General features: G+C 45.0%; 1 protein-coding gene across 1 annotated transcript; it reads left to right on the forward strand.

The window, feature by feature from the left end:
* Positions 1-4,283: 4,283 nt before the first annotated feature.
* DHX40 (DEAH-box helicase 40) lies at positions 4,284-17,567 on the forward strand (the record flags this gene model as incomplete). Its single annotated transcript, XM_079544947.1, has 17 exons — positions 4,284-4,422; positions 4,578-4,723; positions 5,773-5,892; positions 6,998-7,228; positions 7,418-7,484; positions 8,087-8,218; positions 9,013-9,112; positions 9,566-9,652; positions 10,160-10,342; positions 10,783-10,863; positions 11,451-11,608; positions 13,717-13,831; positions 14,117-14,225; positions 14,539-14,633; positions 15,145-15,214; positions 15,637-15,865; positions 17,428-17,567. The coding sequence occupies 17 exons, from the start codon at positions 4,284-4,286 to the stop codon at positions 17,565-17,567; spliced, it is 2,202 nt and encodes a 733-aa protein (XP_079401073.1).

Below are 17,567 nucleotides of genomic sequence, written 5' to 3' on the forward strand. Positions count from 1 at the left end.
GTGCTGGCTATGGGACGCTCCTTGTGCTGGCTACGGGGTGCTCCTTCCTGCCTTGGCAAAGGTAGAATTCAACTCACAGCCCAGCAGCTCCCCATGGTTTGTTCTCTTTGGTTTTATTCGCAAAATGTTAATTGCACAGTAAATGCAGCTCTGCCAAGTAGATGGGATGAGAGGATCGACTCACGGTTGGATGAGGGAAACATATTTTGAGGCGGAAAGAATTAATTAGGCAAAAATCCGTATCTCTGTGTGAGTTATTAACACAGGGAGCAGACGTGTCTGATGGGCTTTTCGTGAGAGAACTGTTACAGAGAGATGAAATTTCACTCTCTCAGATGCGAGGTGAACCAGACTGTATTTTCACTGTGCTTTTCCAGGAGCAGTGGGGGTCGGAATGGGAAGTGATGGCAGCTGGGGCCATCACCCTATATCATCTACAGACCCATTCCAGAACTCCCTTAGCTCCTACGTACGTATGTGTGAAGCAGAGTGCACAGCATCAGCCATCATTGGGTACATCTGTTTCAGACACAGCCGCCGTTCTGCTGCCGAAGCCATTAAACCTCTGGCGTAGCTATAAAGGCACAGTGAGTCATTTTTTCAGCATCTCAGGAAATCCTCCACTTTGGATGAGATCAGAAGAAGCCATTAGCGAGGAGGGATGAGGATTCATCTCCAAACAAAGGCAGATACGGAGTAATTGCAGCTCTATAAACACAGCATCGCTTAAAGAATTCAACGGTGCACTCAGCATCTGGGGAAGCATCCAAACTTTGTGTTCCATCTAAAGAGAGATGGATGAAATCCACTGGGAGCCTCACAGCTCAGCACCAATCTGCATCATACGTTTTAGTTTGCCCATTGTAGAAATAGGGAACAGGTGGGGGGGCTGCAGGCCTGGCTCAGGCTGCACGCTGCCCATCGGTGCTGTTAAAGTCAAATCAGGTTTTAAGTTCAATTCATTTCTGCTTGTATGGCATAAATTATCCCCAGGGCTGGAATCGTTAAAGCACCACATCTGCTCTGTGAGGCTCAGACCATGACTGCTGGTTCTGCAAACGGTGTGAAGTCAGCAGCAACTGGGAGCGTTTGTAGTCAAGGCCAGAAAGGCCCTTAGCATGCACTGACAGATCAAAGTTCCCCCTATTTGTAGAGCATGATAGCCCAGGGTTGTGCAATATCCCCTTCTCTGTGCAGTGTGTGGAAGTGCAGCACTTGCTGTACCCGTGGCCATTAATGGGAAGCACAGCACAGCTCCTGGCAGGGCTGCGTGCTCTGCCTGCTCATCCACTGCCTTCCCTTCGGAAGCATCACTTCAGCTGAACAAATCACTAAATTTAGCAGTGAGATCACGGGCTCAGGTTGCATTCTGCAGAAGGTCAGGCTGGAGTATCTCATGGTGCTGCCTGCCTTCCATGGGGAAATGCCATTTGGAATAGAGCTGCCCAGCACCTTTCTGTGCTGGTGTGCAGCTGAGTGTCAGCTCACAGCTGAAATACACCTGGCTGCTTTTGCTGTGGGGGCACAGGGTGGGAACATCCCATGCAGAAGCACTTTGGTGTCACTGAGCCTCGCTGCTGGAGCAGCTGCTTGGGGGCAATGCCTGGGGACAGTGCACTGCTGGGGGATGAAGCTGCACAGGGCAAAGGCTGGGGCTGGATGTGAGATTAGTGGAGAGAAAAGACCGTTCATTAAAATTCATGAAGGACTGCAATTTAAGGTCCATGTATAACAGGGTCACGATGACACAGGGACAGGGGTTTGGGTTTCTTTCTGTTTGGCCATTAGCAGGACACGTGTGGCTCTGCCCTGGTCACCAATAGCTGATGTTACCAAGGAGATAAACATGGGGACAAGCAGAAACTGCAAAATGCAACCTCTGCTCCATATGGTCTTAGATGAAATACAAGGGCTGCTTTCTTGTAATTCTGTTTCAGAGGACAATTCCAGGTCAGTGCTGGTGCTCATTTGAACAACCCAGGTGTTCTGCACACGCTCAGGCTCTAGGGAGACCATTCCCCTCTTTTGGTGCCCCTTCATTAAACCCATTGGTGCACATCTCAGGGCAGCAGCACTGCAGGATCATTTCCAACATTCCACCCTCACCTGTCCACTGTGTGAGGATGGATGGACAGACAGATAGTGCCTCATATGGGAATGCAGACAGCTGAGCCTGGATCCCACCGCCCACAGCCTTTCCATGCAGCCACTCTGAAACAGCTGCAGCTCCAGCACTGTGCTTAGATATAAAAAGGGTGATGCCTTCTTTCTGCACTGCTCATCCTCTGTTTTAAGAATAACACTTTTCTGATAAGGAATCAGAGCTGGTGCCACAGAAATCCAGCTGACAGAGCTGCTGGTTGGCAGGCAGGAGCTTTGGGCTGCACCGCTGGTTGGCACTGAAATTAAAGCTCTGGGATCTTTCTTCTAGAAAGTGGCCCCACTTTGAGATTCCAGGCACAAAGCAATTATCTGCCTTCACTCACTCAGTGTAATTAATAGCTGTACTTTCCTTCACGTGCATCAAGGGACACCACGTTCATCGTGGCACGCTCTGTCCGGGACAAGAATTCAGGCCTTTCCTCTGGGAAGAGTAGTGAACGAGCTGTGGGATTAGAGTATTTCCTATATCCCACTATAACTCATCAGAAGAGAAGAGATATCCTCTGCTCAGGAAGGAGAAAAGATCCTCGGGAGTAACTGAACACAGGAAGCTGGCAGAGCTACAGCCCTTTATCACCTCTACGTGTAATTTGCAACCCTGCACAAAGCTCAACCTTAGGACAAAAGCAATCCCAGTCTTTTTTTCTAGCCTGAAAGTCACTGAGTTTCCCCATGTAGCACAGTGGCAGGCAGAGCAGCCGTGTGGGTAGAGATGCATTTTTACAGTTCTCAGAGCAGGGCATTGTGCTGGGATTACTGGGTTCCTCTCCCAGCTCTGCCTTTGATTTGTGGGTGTGTTCAGCCCCCTTAATTTTTTTCTGTTTTCCCCATCTGTGAAACTGAGATAACATCACAAGGGAACCGTAGAGTGTGATTCATTAATGCTTATTAGACAGAGGGAAATCCTTAAATGAATGGCACTCTATTGCAGGAGGACAAAATTCAGGGCTGCTGGGAGGCTGGTTAGACCCAAACCTGCTATAGATTAGGAGGATGAAAAAGAAAACTGAAAAACCTTTTGTACCCCAATGTGTGCCAGCACAGTCTGCGTCTTCTTCAGCACTCAGGGCTGCAGATCGGTGACAGCAACCTCACTGCTGGGCTGGTGGCTTCGAGGGCTCACAGAGCAGCAGTGAAATCACTTCAGGTCAATGCTATGTGACTGCCACAATCCAGAACAGCAGATTTTTCCCAGCAGAACACCTTCATTTGTCCAAAGCTGGGATCTGCACAGAAATGATTATTCCTGCAGTGGGTGGACAGCTGGTGGAGCTTCAGGGGAGGGATTTGTCTTTCTGTCTATTTCTTTCGCACAAATTGTTTCAAAATAGCAAAACCCCGGATATCTTCTGTATCTGCAGTGCTGTGCTGGAGCAGTTACTGCAATTCCTCCTCTCCAGCTGTGTTGGTAAGAGCAGGAAAGCAGCCACCAGTTACCATGCCAGGCGCTGCACAGACCGAACAAACACAGGCTTTAGCAACACGTGCCTTCAGCAGAAACAAATATTTACAGGCTTTAGGACCCGGCTGTAGCGGTGGTGGGGTCGAGGTGAGGATTTCCCTGCAGGTGAGCCTCCCTCCCGCTGCACCAGCACCGCAAGCTGGGGCTGCTGGGAGCGGGTTTGCGCGCTCGGTGCATTGCGCGTACACAGCGTGCCACCTTCAGGCTGTGCGTGTGAGCTCGGTGCTGGGCAGCAGGCCCGGGCGGCACAGCCGTGCTGCAGTGAGCTCTGCTGGATTGCTGCGGGCTTCTCGCGCGTCAGCGGCATTACGTGCCCTGAAGGGGAAGTGCTGCGGGTGCGTTGATGTCACGTCCCGGCTCAGGAGAGCTCTGCCCACACTGCTCACCGCGCTTCAACCCTAGAAGGGGGAACGTGGCAATTTGAGGAGGAAATCAAAGCCTCCTGCTCGATAACCGGGGCGTGCCGCAATGCGGGACCGCCCTGAAGAGGGGTCACGTGGATAAACCTCGGGGCGTGGCTCTGTGCGGAGGGGCGTGGCTTGCGCAGGCGCGTGTCATCGGCGCCGCTTCCGCGTGGCGTGACGTAAGCGGAGGGCGGGGTTTACCTGACAGGGCGGCCGCGCGGGCCGGGGGTCCCTGAGGCGCGGCCCCCCCCGCCATGGAGGGCGGCGCGCTGCCCATCCGCCGCCATCGGCGGGCCTTGGTGCGAGCCGTCAGCGAGCAGCCATTCCTCATCGTCACCGGCGAGACGGGCAGCGGGAAGAGCACGCAGCTGCCCAAGTACCTCTACGAGGCAGGTGAGGAGCCCCGCGCGCTGCGGCTTCGGGGCGGGCGCGGCTCCGCGCCGTGAGGGCCGCACCGCTGTGGCGGCTCCGGCTCCGTCTGTGAGTCCGTCCCGCGCGTCCGTTTGCGTGTCCGCCCTGAGCCGCCCTCCTTGTTCTCCTCCTCGCAGGCCTCGCCCAGCACGGAGCCATCGGGGTGACCCAACCCCGGCGCGTTGCCACCATCTCTGTGGCGCAGCGCGTGGCCGAGGAGATGGGCTGCGCTCTGGGCGGCGTTGTGGGGTACCAGGTCCGCTTCGACGACTGCAGCTCTGAGGTACGGCCCGCCGTGTTGCGGGGAGCCGGCTGACCCAGCGGGGGGAGCTGTGAGGTTTCCTTTTGGCCCGAGCTGCTCCGAAAGTAATGCCTCCTATTTTATTTAAAACCGTTCTTCCTCGTCTTATCGTTACCCGCCTTTGGGAGGGGCTGTGTACGAGGGTAGGTGGTAGAGAGAGAATGGTTTTGAACTGATACTTTGATGTTAGGAGGAAGTTTTTCACTCAGAAGATGCTGTTGCGCTGGAACAGGTTGCCCAAGGAGGCTGTGGATGCCCCATCCCTGGAGGCATTCAAGGCCAGGCTGGATGTGGCTGTGGGCAGCCTGGGCTGCTGGTTGGTGACCCTGCATATAGCAGTGGGTTGGGATGAGATGGGCATTGTGGTCCTTTTCAACTCAGGCCATTATACGATTTAAGTGGAAACTACAACAGGTACAAATAGCGCAACAGCACAGTTTGATTCAGCAAATTCTCAGCTGTGAAATGCTATTTTTCAGTGTAGTCACCAGCACTACCTATGCTTTTTTGCTTGCGGTGGACAAGTCTCTGTGCTACACTTGTGCAAATCTGCACCAGTGGAAGTGACCCACTGTCATCACTGCTGAGATGCTCCACCCGCTGCCTCACTGTGCTCGCATCCACTGCTCTGTGTCCATCCAAGTTCAGCAAGCGTCATGAATGTCAGCGGGTGCAGTTACACACTTCCATGTCAGGCACCAATCTGTCAGTCTGCCCCTCTGCTGCCATCTGTTGCACAGCAACAGCATGTAATGGGATAATGGTGGGAAGTTCTGCCAGTATCTTGGGCCAGCATAATAAAACAGGAGGCATTACTTTTGGAGCAGCCCTGTATAATTCTATGATATGAATCCTGTAATTCATTTTATCAGGTTTTTGAAAACATTACAAGTGAATCATTGCCAAGCATGAGTGATGATGCGCCTGAGCATGTGTGAAACAATGTCACTGTGTGTGTGCCGAGTGAATATCTGATCTGTGTAGCTGTAAATATCCAGCACAGCAGCTCAATGTCTAATTAAACTTCTCAGGAGACTGCCATCAAGTATATGACCGATGGCTGCTTATTGAGGCATATATTGGCAGACCCCCTTCTCAGCAAGTACAGCATCATCGTTTTGGATGAAGCCCATGAGCGAAGCCTCAGCACTGTGAGTGTTGCCTTCTTGAATGCCAGGTTTGTTTGGTATTGGTAAGGGGGAATTTGGAATTCATGGGTAATTTGGAACTCGTGGCTCTCTTCCTTCTGGTCTATTTTCCCAGAAGTGCTTTACTCTTTTGTTGTCCTAAGAGCATAGGATCACTGCTTGGCTTATTACATGCTATGTATCCTGAAAGTAAGATGCTGCCTGTAGTCCAGTTGGAATTGCTGTAGCTGTTGTTCTGTTTGACAATAGTTATACCTTGGCTGGCATTTTGCACCCTGCACAGGGTTGTCAGGGTTTTGAGGTCAGTACAGTTAACAGTAACTCCACTGTACTTTTAAAAGCAGCAACAAAACAGCTAACAAGGAAGGCTCTGAAACATCTCAGTGCAAGGCCTAATGTTTTGTAGGGTGTGTATCTGACTGCTCTAAGAGATTATGGTCGTTGGGCTTATGGAAGTATCTAGACTAGCCTAAGTGCCAAAAGGTCAGTCTGACCCTTTTGTGAGAAGAAAAGTGGGATTCAAATGACCCAGTCCTCACGAGTCTGTGTTGTGGGTCACAGATGTTGGGTGGGTGTGAGGGAACACGAGGAAGCCAAAGAACTGCCAATAGCAGGACATCTATGTCTGCAGAGTCCTAAGGAGTGTGCCATGAGAGTGGAGGAAAGCAAACAACCCGTGGGTCAGGCTGGGGAAAAGGCAAAATGCTTTCTGAATCCAAGTTCTGTCCTTGGCCATCCGAGGGTATTGCAAGTAAATGAGCAAGAGTGATGTAAGAAGTCACTGCTTCAACACCTGTATCTAAAAGGAGCAGGTTTTTAATCCTCTGTGGTGCACAGTAAAGTAGACTTACTGAAGTCTTAACAAGAAGTAGAACAAAGGAGGATGCACACTCAGGTAGCATCCTGGGTGAATATGATGACTTTTCTTTAATTGGTGTGAGATATTGCTTGCCATTGACTTGACCATGTGAATATAAAAATGAAAAGCAAAGAATTTGATTTATAGGCTGTGAGAAGAGCTGATGAAACATTAAATTCTGGAAACCTTTCATCAGGCACTTCTAGAAGGACTGAGGAACTAATATAAATTGCTTCTGTTTTCTATTAGGATATTTTATTTGGCTTGCTGAAGAAACTATTTCTACAGAACAAACCACCAGGCAGGAAGACAGAAATGAAAGTAGTGGTGATGTCAGCCACCCTGGAGGTGGATAAGCTCTCAGAGTTCTTTGGGCATTGCTCAGTGCTGCATATTCCAGGAAGAAGTTACCCAGTAAAGGAGATATTCTGCAACCTGCTCAGCCCACGGGACACTGGAAGCTCTGCATATGTTACAGAGGTTTGACCTGCTTTGCTTGATTTGTGTCACATTCTCTGCTCTTACTATGATTATTGTCAGTGTAAGACCACAAGAATCATCTGTTGGGTTGCTGTGTTGTTAACATCTTCCCATGATAATGGGGAGCAATTGTGAGGATTTTGAATGAGTATTCCCAGCTGATGTTGGCTTGTTTGTTGCTTGTTTCAGGCTGTAAAAGTGACATTGGATATCCACTTAAATGAAGCAGAAGGTGACATCTTGGTTTTTCTGACAGGTGAGAATTTTTATTTCGACAACTGATGGTTCCTTCAGGCAGAGCATTGCATTGTCAGCAAAAACACTGCAGCCTTCCGATGACTTTCCAGTCAGCCTCAGAGCAGTAAGTAGAGAAAAGAAAGCTGCAGAGTGACAGGCAACTCTTTCAAATGAGAGTTCTTAGAGCATGTGTAGGTATACCTGGCCCTATGAGATGTGGAAAATATTTACAGGATTGGTCCGTGTTCTTTTCTTTCTTTGCCAGAATTACTCTGCATTTATATTGTGTCAGATTTACTCTTTATTTGTGTGATTTTTTTTCTTTAATGTTAATTCAAGAAGGTGAAAATTCTGCAACTCAAAAAAAAATCCAAAAAAACCCATCAGCACATGGAGCAGGCACACACAGTGCATTTATGTTTTAAGGAAGGTCCTCAGTAAGAGGCAGTGTGGAAGGACTGGGTTGTCACCACCAAGCTAACTCACAAATACTGCTTCCTTCTTGCAGTGGGCTGGGTGACTGTAACATGGGCAAGTCAGTCTTGCAGAGGTGTTGCAACTGAGGAAGAGAATTGTAGTTAAATAGGTCACTTAAATGCTCTTGTGTGTGTGTTTTTTTAGGTCAGATTGAGATAGAAAAAGCCTGTGATCTCCTTTTCAAGAAAGCAGAGTCTATTGATTACCGGTATGAAGTACATGATCAATCTATTGAGGGACTGCTTATCTTACCATTGTATGGGTCAATGTCAACAGGTGAGAGCATTAGTGTTATGTGAAACTTAATTCTTGTAAATGGTATCTGCAGGAGTTATTACAAACAGCATCTTACCCAAATGTTTTCATTGTGACTGGAAGAAATGGCATTCATTAATCCGCTTGTTTTAGCGCTCTTCTATTTTGTTGTTTTTCTGTTCCTGTCGTGTTCATGAGCTAAACAAACTTGAGCTTTCTCTGAACTGGCACAGAAAGCTCCAGCCAAAATTCCTATCTGCTGGAAGTGGTGAGAATGGCAGGAATGGCTTCAAATAGTATCGAGGTTTCCAGCTTAGAACGAAGCGTTGCAACTCTGAAAGGTCAGGTGTCTTATTTAGGCCCTCACACTTCATTTTATGTGGGAAAGGCATCCCCAGTATTTTGTCAAAGACAAAATTTGACCTGTAACAGAAGATTGAAAGAATGCAGTTACACAATATAGAAAGTATAGATTATCAGTGTGAGTCACTCATATTTGGCAGCAATACAGCAGATAATTTTGAGGAGTTAAAAAACAAAGCGCTTTGCCCTTTGTTGGACACAACTGCTGTATTTTTGGATGATCTTGAGTGCAGTGTTTAAATGTGGAGGTGCAGTTTGTAGATCAGGAGGCTGAATAAGTGTTCAGAAACTCTCGGATTCCTAACATATGCTGAAATCTTGAACTCATGTTTCATGTTTCCTTTTCAAATTTCATTGAAATGAATTTCACTAAACATCTGGGGAAATTTGTCTAGTGTCAGAGACATGACTCAATGTCAGAGCATTGTTTTACTGACTGCCTGTCATTTTAGATCAACAGAAGAGAATATTTTTGCCAGCTCCTAAAGGAATCAGAAAGTGTGTGGTATCTACAAACATTGCTGCAACATCTCTGACCATTGAAGGAGTCAGGTATTGTTTCCTGTCCTTCACAAAAGGTGTAACAGAGGGAATAATTCAGAATGCTGTACTAGGCTTGGAAGAGCTTATCTGAATTCCTTCTGCTTCTGTACCTGAGCAGCAATGACTCTGCTGCCTCTGTGTGTGTTTGTGGTGGATTAAGAAAACCCTCAATGCTATTGCATGGTCTTACAGATGACTAATATTGTTGGAACCTCGTTTGAAATTGAATTTCAGCTCCATTCAATCAGCATAATCTCATTGGGTGTGGGGAAGTATTATCTGTAACATCCTGTAGACTGAAGCATGGCAGGGCTGCAGCTAGCCAGCAGATTGCAACTCCCTTTTAGCAGCAGTTGTGGCAGAAATGTGTTCTGGCTCTGCTTGGACGCGTGTGGCAGCTGCATGTCAGTCTGTTGAGACCTCTGTTGTTTGTTTCTCTGACAAATCACAGATCTTTTCCAGGTATGTGGTAGACAGTGGATTTGTGAAGCAGTTGAATCATAACCCCCGGGTTGGCTTGGACATACTGGAAGTGGTTCCCATTTCAAAGTAAGTTTCGTAAAAGTAATTTGTGTGGTGTTCCTGGGAGTTGCTCTGCCAGTGTTGTGTATCAGATGCTCTTAAAAATAATAGAACAAAAAAGAGGGGGCACAAAGCCATTTCGTTTGGTGCTTAAGAAGTGGTTCAGGACAAATCATTTCTTAAAGATACAGGCATTAAGAAGGAGTTGAGAATGCACTGTCTGTCTCCTGAATAGTGTCTTATGTTTGCAGAGTATAACAGCCTGATTCAGAGAAGTTTTTAAAAAATAAAAGTCTTCCTTTGCATGATAATGCTGCTTCATTCTGGTGTTTCTTGTAGCTGGATTCCTCAGTTGCTGCACATATTATGCCTTCCATATAAAAGCACAGAAATTGCTGTTGTTTGTCATAATTACGTGCACTGTTTTGGACAATACCAGAATGGCTCAAGATCTGGTTTGGTTTGTTTGTGACTGGTTTCATTTTTAAATTTTTATTATTATTTTTTTCCCTCCCCGCCTTTCTTTTTTGGCAGGAGTGAAGCAATGCAGCGAGCTGGCCGAGCTGGCAGGACATCATCTGGAAAGAGCTACCGGCTCTACAGCACAGAATTCTGGGAGCAGTGCATGCCTGACCACACAGTTCCCGAGATCAAGAGAACCAGCCTGACATCTGTGATCCTGACCTTGAAGTGCCTTTCTGTGCATGATGTCATAAGGTAACCTCTCTGAGGAAGGGGGATTATCGTTTTCTTCCTGAGTCTGGGAGGCAGGGCAGCACAGGCACTGGCTGCCTGTTGGCAGGAGCCAAGATTAGATCCCTGGCCAAGTGTGATGGTGCAGTGCAATCAGCTTGTCAGCTTTTCTGTTCCTCTCGGAGTCTTTAATGACAGATTGGATCCTGAGCCCAGGTTCGTCGTGAGATTCTGCCGAAGCTGCCTCTTCATCTCTGAAATCGTTAGTGTTCCCTGTGTTCTTTAGCTGTAATTCTTCACCATGAGGCTCTATGTGCTATCATACCCGTATACTGAGACTGCTAGTGCATACTGTGGTCAGTAGTTTCTACTGGAAAGTTGGAAAAGTATTTTAATAAATATGAAAAATAGTGAAGTTAAACAGAATCTGAACAGTTAGATTTTTACTTCATTTTTTATCGTAGATTTCCCTACTTGGACCGTCCTGAAGAAAGGCATATTTTAGAAGCTCTCAAACAACTTTACCAGTGTGATGCTATTGACAGGTAAAACTGAAGGGGTGTGGTAACTACGTGAATTGAAATTTAATGGTTTAATTATTGTTAATGAGTTATTCATGTGGGTGGAAGGACTTCCCCTAGCAATAGATCATTTCCTCATTTCACTAGGAAGTTAGCTAGTGGGTGTTAGTACACTGTAAAAAATTAGGGTTAGAGCATGGCTTAGAGCTTCAGAGAGATGAATTTCTTTGCATTGCCCCAGAGTTCCTGAGTAACCATGTACAAATTACTTCAACTCCCTGTGAATAGTTCCTGATCCCAAAGTAGTGTGACAAAGATGCTGAGGCAGTGGCTCTGAGGCCCATCCAAGAACTCAAGACAGGAAGGGAGATCTTAGTGCTAGCTTCCAGGAATTCTTCTTGCAAATAAATAAACCTGAAGTATCTGCTACACTTAAAAAGGCAGCTTTGCCTGCCCTGAGGTAGGCATAGGCAATCTGAAGGAAGGTGATACTTTTTGTCTTTCCTGCTCTTTATCTATGTTTGGTGGCTGACATTGTACCTGCACGTTCTGATTTACATTTAAACCTACTTCTGTTGAATCTGGTGTTTGGATCTTTTTCCTGGGATAAGGAGAGGCCGCGTGACGAGACTGGGTGAATTCCTGGTGCAGTTTCCCCTCCCTCCCAACCTGTCCTGTGCTGTCATAAAAGCTGCTTCTCTTGATTGTGAAGATATGCTGCTTCCCATTGCAGCCATGTTGTCTGTGGAAAATGTCTTCATTCGTCCAGGTAGGAAGCCCCTTACCTCAAAGCAGCTTTGGATGGGTGGGGAATTCTGCTTGGATGGGAACTTCTCATACAGTGGCTAGGCAACACACAGTGCTTCATTTGGAGACCTTTTCTACAGATTCTTTGTGTTTGTTTGGGTGCTTTCTGGGCTGTGTTATCATGTAGTTTTCTGTGCTAATAGTTTGAGGTCATTCATATCTTAGATGTATCTTAAGGTTTTAAAATGGGAGCTGATTTTGCAGTTTGAACAGTGGTAGAACCAGCCTTTACTTGAGGACAAAAGATACCCTGCTGGGGAGCAAGCTGGTCTCCTCAGTTTGGTCCAACACTGTTGGAGAGTAAGTACTTGCCTTAAATGAATACCCTAAATAACCTGTATATTGCAGTGTGAGGAAGATTCCTCAAGTGCAGTGCCTTGTCTCCCAGAGGCAGATCTGTAGGGAAGAATGTTGAGATTAGGACAAATATGCAGGTGCCCTTAATGTTCCTGCAGCTTTCTGTGCTCTTGGAGGCAGGGCGTTTTTGCATGCTAGGAATTGAAGACTTTGGAATTGCCATTGTCCAAAGGAGCGTGGAATTGGGTTGTATTTTTTTCCAAGGCTGTGAGCTGTAAAGTGACATATGGGTAACTAATGGATTGCTGAGAGGTCATGAGAGGGAAAGCTGTGCAAAAGGAGGAGGGGAAAAAAGAAAAAGACAAAAAGCACATCACAGCAGATGTTTTGTTGGTGGTATTTGCTGTTGGTCTAATTGTAGATCAGATAGACTGGTTAATTACATTTTAAGGAATGGGGTCACCTACAGATTGGTTTATTTGTTCAAACCTTTGTTTAACTGATTAAAGCTTTCAAGTTACAGTGGGAAGCTCAGTATGTAACTGCCTGCATTTCCAGTGTTTTTCTAAATGGGAAAGGTGATTTTGCTGCCATTCTGACTTAGCACCTCTCTCAGATGTTAATCTCAATCTCCCTTGTCCTCCTCCCCATCTTGTTTTCCCTTCATCTTGATCCTCCAGCTGACATCCCACCCCCAAGTGAGTAAAGACTGTATGTAGCACAGTCTGTGTGGGAGACCTTTGTCCCTTCAAGTTGCTCATTGGCTCATGTCCCGTTATCTCTGTAGTCTATTAACTGTACCCATTAGTGCAGGGGCTGAGGACACTGCTGATAGTATGGATAGTCTGGATCTGTTCAGTAGTCTTTCCCAGTCCCACAAGTGTGAGCTTGCTTTCCCATCCTCCATCTGGCAGTGTGCACTTGTTATCTGTTCAGCCAGCACAGGCACACACGGTCATCACTCTCCATCACACATTAGGACACAAACACAGACTTTCCATTCTGAAGACAGTTGTTCATGTGTGATACGGATGTGAACAGGCCCCCTTACTTCATTCATCAATGTTACTCACAGTGCCCACAAACTTCTGACATCTGTAATACAGCCACAATGCAGTGTGCCTTTGCCAGTCACTCTGTGCCAAGGGGAATAGATTGTACTGGGGAAGGAATTCTTTGAGTATTCAGAACTTGGAAGAACACTCTGGAAATATTGCTTTTACCTTGTACATTCCTAGCATTTAGCGAAGGCAAATTCCCACTAAATTCATGGAGGACATATATATATATATATATATATATATATATATATATATATATATATATATATATATATATATATTTTTTTTTTAAAAGACTTATTTTTTTAAGACCTCTGTTATTACGGTACAGAATGAAAGCTGAGAGTCGTAGATTAGATGCTATGCTGGGGTGTTTGCCTCAGGGCAAAGCTTTTGCTTGATTCCTGTGAGCTGTTTGTTCAGCATTGCTTCTCCTTGATCTTTTCATGTTGGCATCTGAATTGACTGCGAGAGAGCAATACACATAACTTCTCATGGAGACTGGTAGTCTTCATCTCTAGTGCTAACTGATGAGATTAATGGCTGATTTAATAGCACCTACATATTCTTGTTACTGTGTAGTGGAAGGGAGGGAAGAACTGTAAGTGCAGCACGGGTAAAGCTCCCACACTTTGGAGATAGGCTTGTAGGAGAAAGAGGAGTGATAAATAAAAATGACTTTGTTAATGTGAGATGTAACTTATTTCCTCAGGTGATCCTCAGAGGCAAAAGGAGGCAGAACTTCAACACCAGGAGCTTTCCTCACAAGTGGGAGGATGCAATGACTTTGCAACCCTCTTAAACATTTTTGAACAGTGCAAAGCAAGGTATAACGTGATTCCTGATAACAACTGGCTTTGTTTTGCTGACAGCTCCCAGCTGCTGATGGTTTTAAAATACATTCCATATATGCAAGTGTATGTGCTCATTTGTAATTGCAGATGTATTTCGTATTGTGATCTGTAATTTGAATCAAAACACCTATTATTTAAACTAACAGTGTCTGGTTGTGCAAGGTTGCCTTCTTTGTACGATTGTGACAAAAATACAGGCAACTTTCTGCCTTCACTTTACAAAGGGCTGCTTTATAATACAAGTATTTCTGTTCCCAGCAAGTCTCCTTCAGCATGGTGTCACAAATACTGGATCCATTGGAGAGCTGTAAAATCTGCTCTTAGTGTGGAGAAACAACTTCGGGAAATAACCAGTAAACTGAAACAGGTGAGAAAATACACTGCAAATCAAAGTGATGCAAGTTTGTATTTAAGATTGTACTGAAACTTGGTCAGATGGTCGATACCTTTCTCCAGTAGAAACAAGTTCACTTAATACTCATTAGAGAGTCTTGCTGCAGCTGTGTAACCAACGTTTCTAGGGGTGGCAACATGCAGGAAGGAGTGTTTTCTTCCTTTTCTCATGGTTTCTGTGGGGTGAGAAACCTTGAGTGGGATGGGATGGGATCTGTGGGATGGAGGGATTACAGAGATTTTCTTTGGCAAAGATCCATACTCAAGTTATTTTCTTATTCATCTAGCTGCCAGACTTCCCTAAAGAGACTTTTGAAGGCTCTAGAACTGAGCTACTAAGGAGATGCCTGTGCGCAGGATACTTTATCAATGTAGCAAGGAGGTAAGTCATAAATCTTGAAAAACTTGAGGGGAAAAGATACTATTAAAAGATGTAGCTGCATGTCGAAACAGAATAGCAACAGTGTGCTGTTTTAAAAGTAGCTCAGGGCTAGAAGTCTGCTCTGCCTTCTAACCCTCATTACATCTCTGGATAAGTTGCTTACTCCTTGCAACAATAGTTTTTAAAACATCTGTTAAATGAACTTGCAGGCTGGTGACTACTTCCAGGTATTAAGCTAAAACACTTTGAAGATATCAAATTATCATGGCTGTCAAAGACTGCCATCTCAAACCCTGCTGTTCATTGTATTGCAATACCTACAATGTTACTGTAGTAAATTAGATATGTTCTATTCCTCATCAGTTTTGTGCACTTAATTCTGGAAGGTTCTTCCCCTCCTTCTAAATTTGAATACTTTCTGCTCTGCTGCTGCTGACTTGCTTAGTTTGTACTGCTGTCTAATTACAGCAAACCATGATTCAGTACATGGAATTTTTCACAACCCTTTTAGATCTGCAGCCAGGACCTTCTGCACAATGGACGGACATGGCAGCATAGTCTATATCCATCCTTCATCTACAGTAAGTTGCCAAGTTCTATTCATAATGTAGCAAAAGGAATCCATGTAAACTCTGTAAAAGAGTGCATGTGAATTCCTCCCCTTGGTTTGATTTGTGGTAACTTCTGTCTGGGAGAAGCACTGATGTGGTGTCACAAGAATAGAGTTCATTCTGAGAGTGAGGAAGGGACTTGCATCTTCAAATCAGATAAATGTTTGGTTTATGAAATGAGTGCTGTATAGGCTGAACTTTCCCTCTGGCTGTTCTTGGATTTCCTGGGCAATTTTGAACAAGTCTTGCTGCAGTTTCTCTCTCTGCAAAGTTAAGGTAACGTCAGCTTTGCCTCATTCCTGGATCTGAAGCTTTGCAAGATACTGAGAGTGCCTTTGATTTTTATTTATTTATTTTTAAATCAGTTTTGAAATAACCTTTATCTTTTTAAGCTATATAACCAGGAAACTCGACTTGAGTGGATTATCTTCCATGATGTCACAGTGACATCCAAAATCTATGTCCGGACAGTGTGTCCTGTTCGCTACGAGTGGGTGAAAGACTTGTTGCCCAGACTGCATCAGATTGATGCGTATGAACTGAGCAGTGTGGCACGGGAAGAAGTAACTGAAGAGGAAATAACCAGGTGGAAACATAAGGAGGACCTCAGAAGGCAGTGTGGTAAGCACATTACTGGTCTACACCTATGTCACACGTAGTTTTCTTGGTTATGTTGAACATCTGTGTGTATTGTGCCATGAAATGCATTCTGGACTAGTGTTAATTTTGATGTGCTTCATATGTTTGATATATGTTGTTCCTGTCTGACTGCTATATGATCCTCCTTTTTGTGCCTGTAGTGGTGTTTGTCTACTGGCCCTTTCCACGCTCTCTTCCTTTTGGTTTAGTGTTGCTGGCAGGAGCAGAACTTAGCCAAGAGTGGAATAAAAGCATTTTGTCTGCTATTTTAAGTTTGCAGAGGATTTCCAGTCATAGAAATTAGGGTTGCTAAAATAACACTGACCTGAGGGAGAAAATCCCAAAGGACTATTTAAAAAAAAAAAAAAAAAAAAAAAAGCAAACAAACTCATTCTGGTGAAGATCTCTTCCTAACAATAAATTTAGTGCTGTATGTTTGAATAAATTGCCATTTAATTAAAACTGGTGCGTGCTAACTGATCTGGCTGCTTGACATTCTTTGGATTTTTCTGTCAGCAGGTTTTGTAGAGCAGCCAGATGTTCAAAGGGCCTCTTTACTCCAGAGCTGACCCTTCTAAAACGTTAATGCAATGTACAGCACAGCACTAGCAATCTAAACTCTCTTCAGTTTCCTTAAAATGGAAAAACTGCAGACTCTTGTGCTGGGACCAGCAACTATTTCTGTCCTGTATTACTGTATAAAACAGGCACTTTAAACAGTAAAAATACAAATTGGATTTGGTTGGTAAAACTGATAGAAAGGATATCTGAATTGCTGGAAAACAGGGGAGGTCTCATCTATTAATCCTAAATCCAGAGAGCTGAGAGTAACCTTAGTTCTCCTTATCTCCCTTAGCTTTTTTACTTTACCTGGTGATTGTGAGTTTGAGATCATCCTTAGAAGTGTTCCAGCTTTAGTAAAAATGAGGGTTTGAAGGGCTGACAAAAGCTTTGAATTAGTGCAAAAAAAACCCAAAACCCCAAACCTGAAAGGTGTCTCCTGCTTTTCTTTCCTTTTGGGAAAAAATATGCTCCCAAGGTCTTAGCTCAGTGGATGCATTTCTAAGGAAGTCTGAACAGCACTCCTTCCCACTGCTTTATCTGTGTGTTACCTTCCCTCCCTTTCCCTCCTATCTCCAGAAACTTAGAGTTTATTCTTTATTCTTTTCTAAACTTTTTTTCCTGTTCCCATTGCTGTCCTTCCACCTAAATCTGAGTTAGAGTTGTGGAATTTAGAGAAGAAATGACTGCACAGAATACAAAGATGCATAGTAACTCTTACAAGAAAAAGCAAGATTATACTTCTGGGTAGGATGAGCCCAGCTGCAAATATTGACATGGGATTTAAAGCATGATTTATTTATTATTTTTCTCCCTTTCCTGGTACTGTCTGTCCTCTCTGAAAGACGTCTGAATGACTGACTGGTGCTTGGGAAACATCTAGAATTCTGTCTTTCTTTGGGGGAGGAGGCATTGTACAAATTGGAAGAATTGTAATGCTCTTTTTGCACACGAATAATATATGTTCCTCTTTCTCCCCACAGAAGGAGCCAAAGACAGCCCTGCCAAAAAGCTGGAGAAAAGGAACGATGATAAATCGATTCAGGATGCCCGAGCTCGCTATCTTGAGAGAAAGCAGCAAAGAGCACAGGGTTTAAGTGGCCCATTGAAAGAAGCGAGCTAA

Source organism: Tetrao urogallus (assembly GCF_951394365.1).
Source record: "Tetrao urogallus genome assembly, chromosome: 20".
Classification (NCBI taxonomy): Eukaryota; Metazoa; Chordata; class Aves; order Galliformes; family Phasianidae; genus Tetrao; species Tetrao urogallus.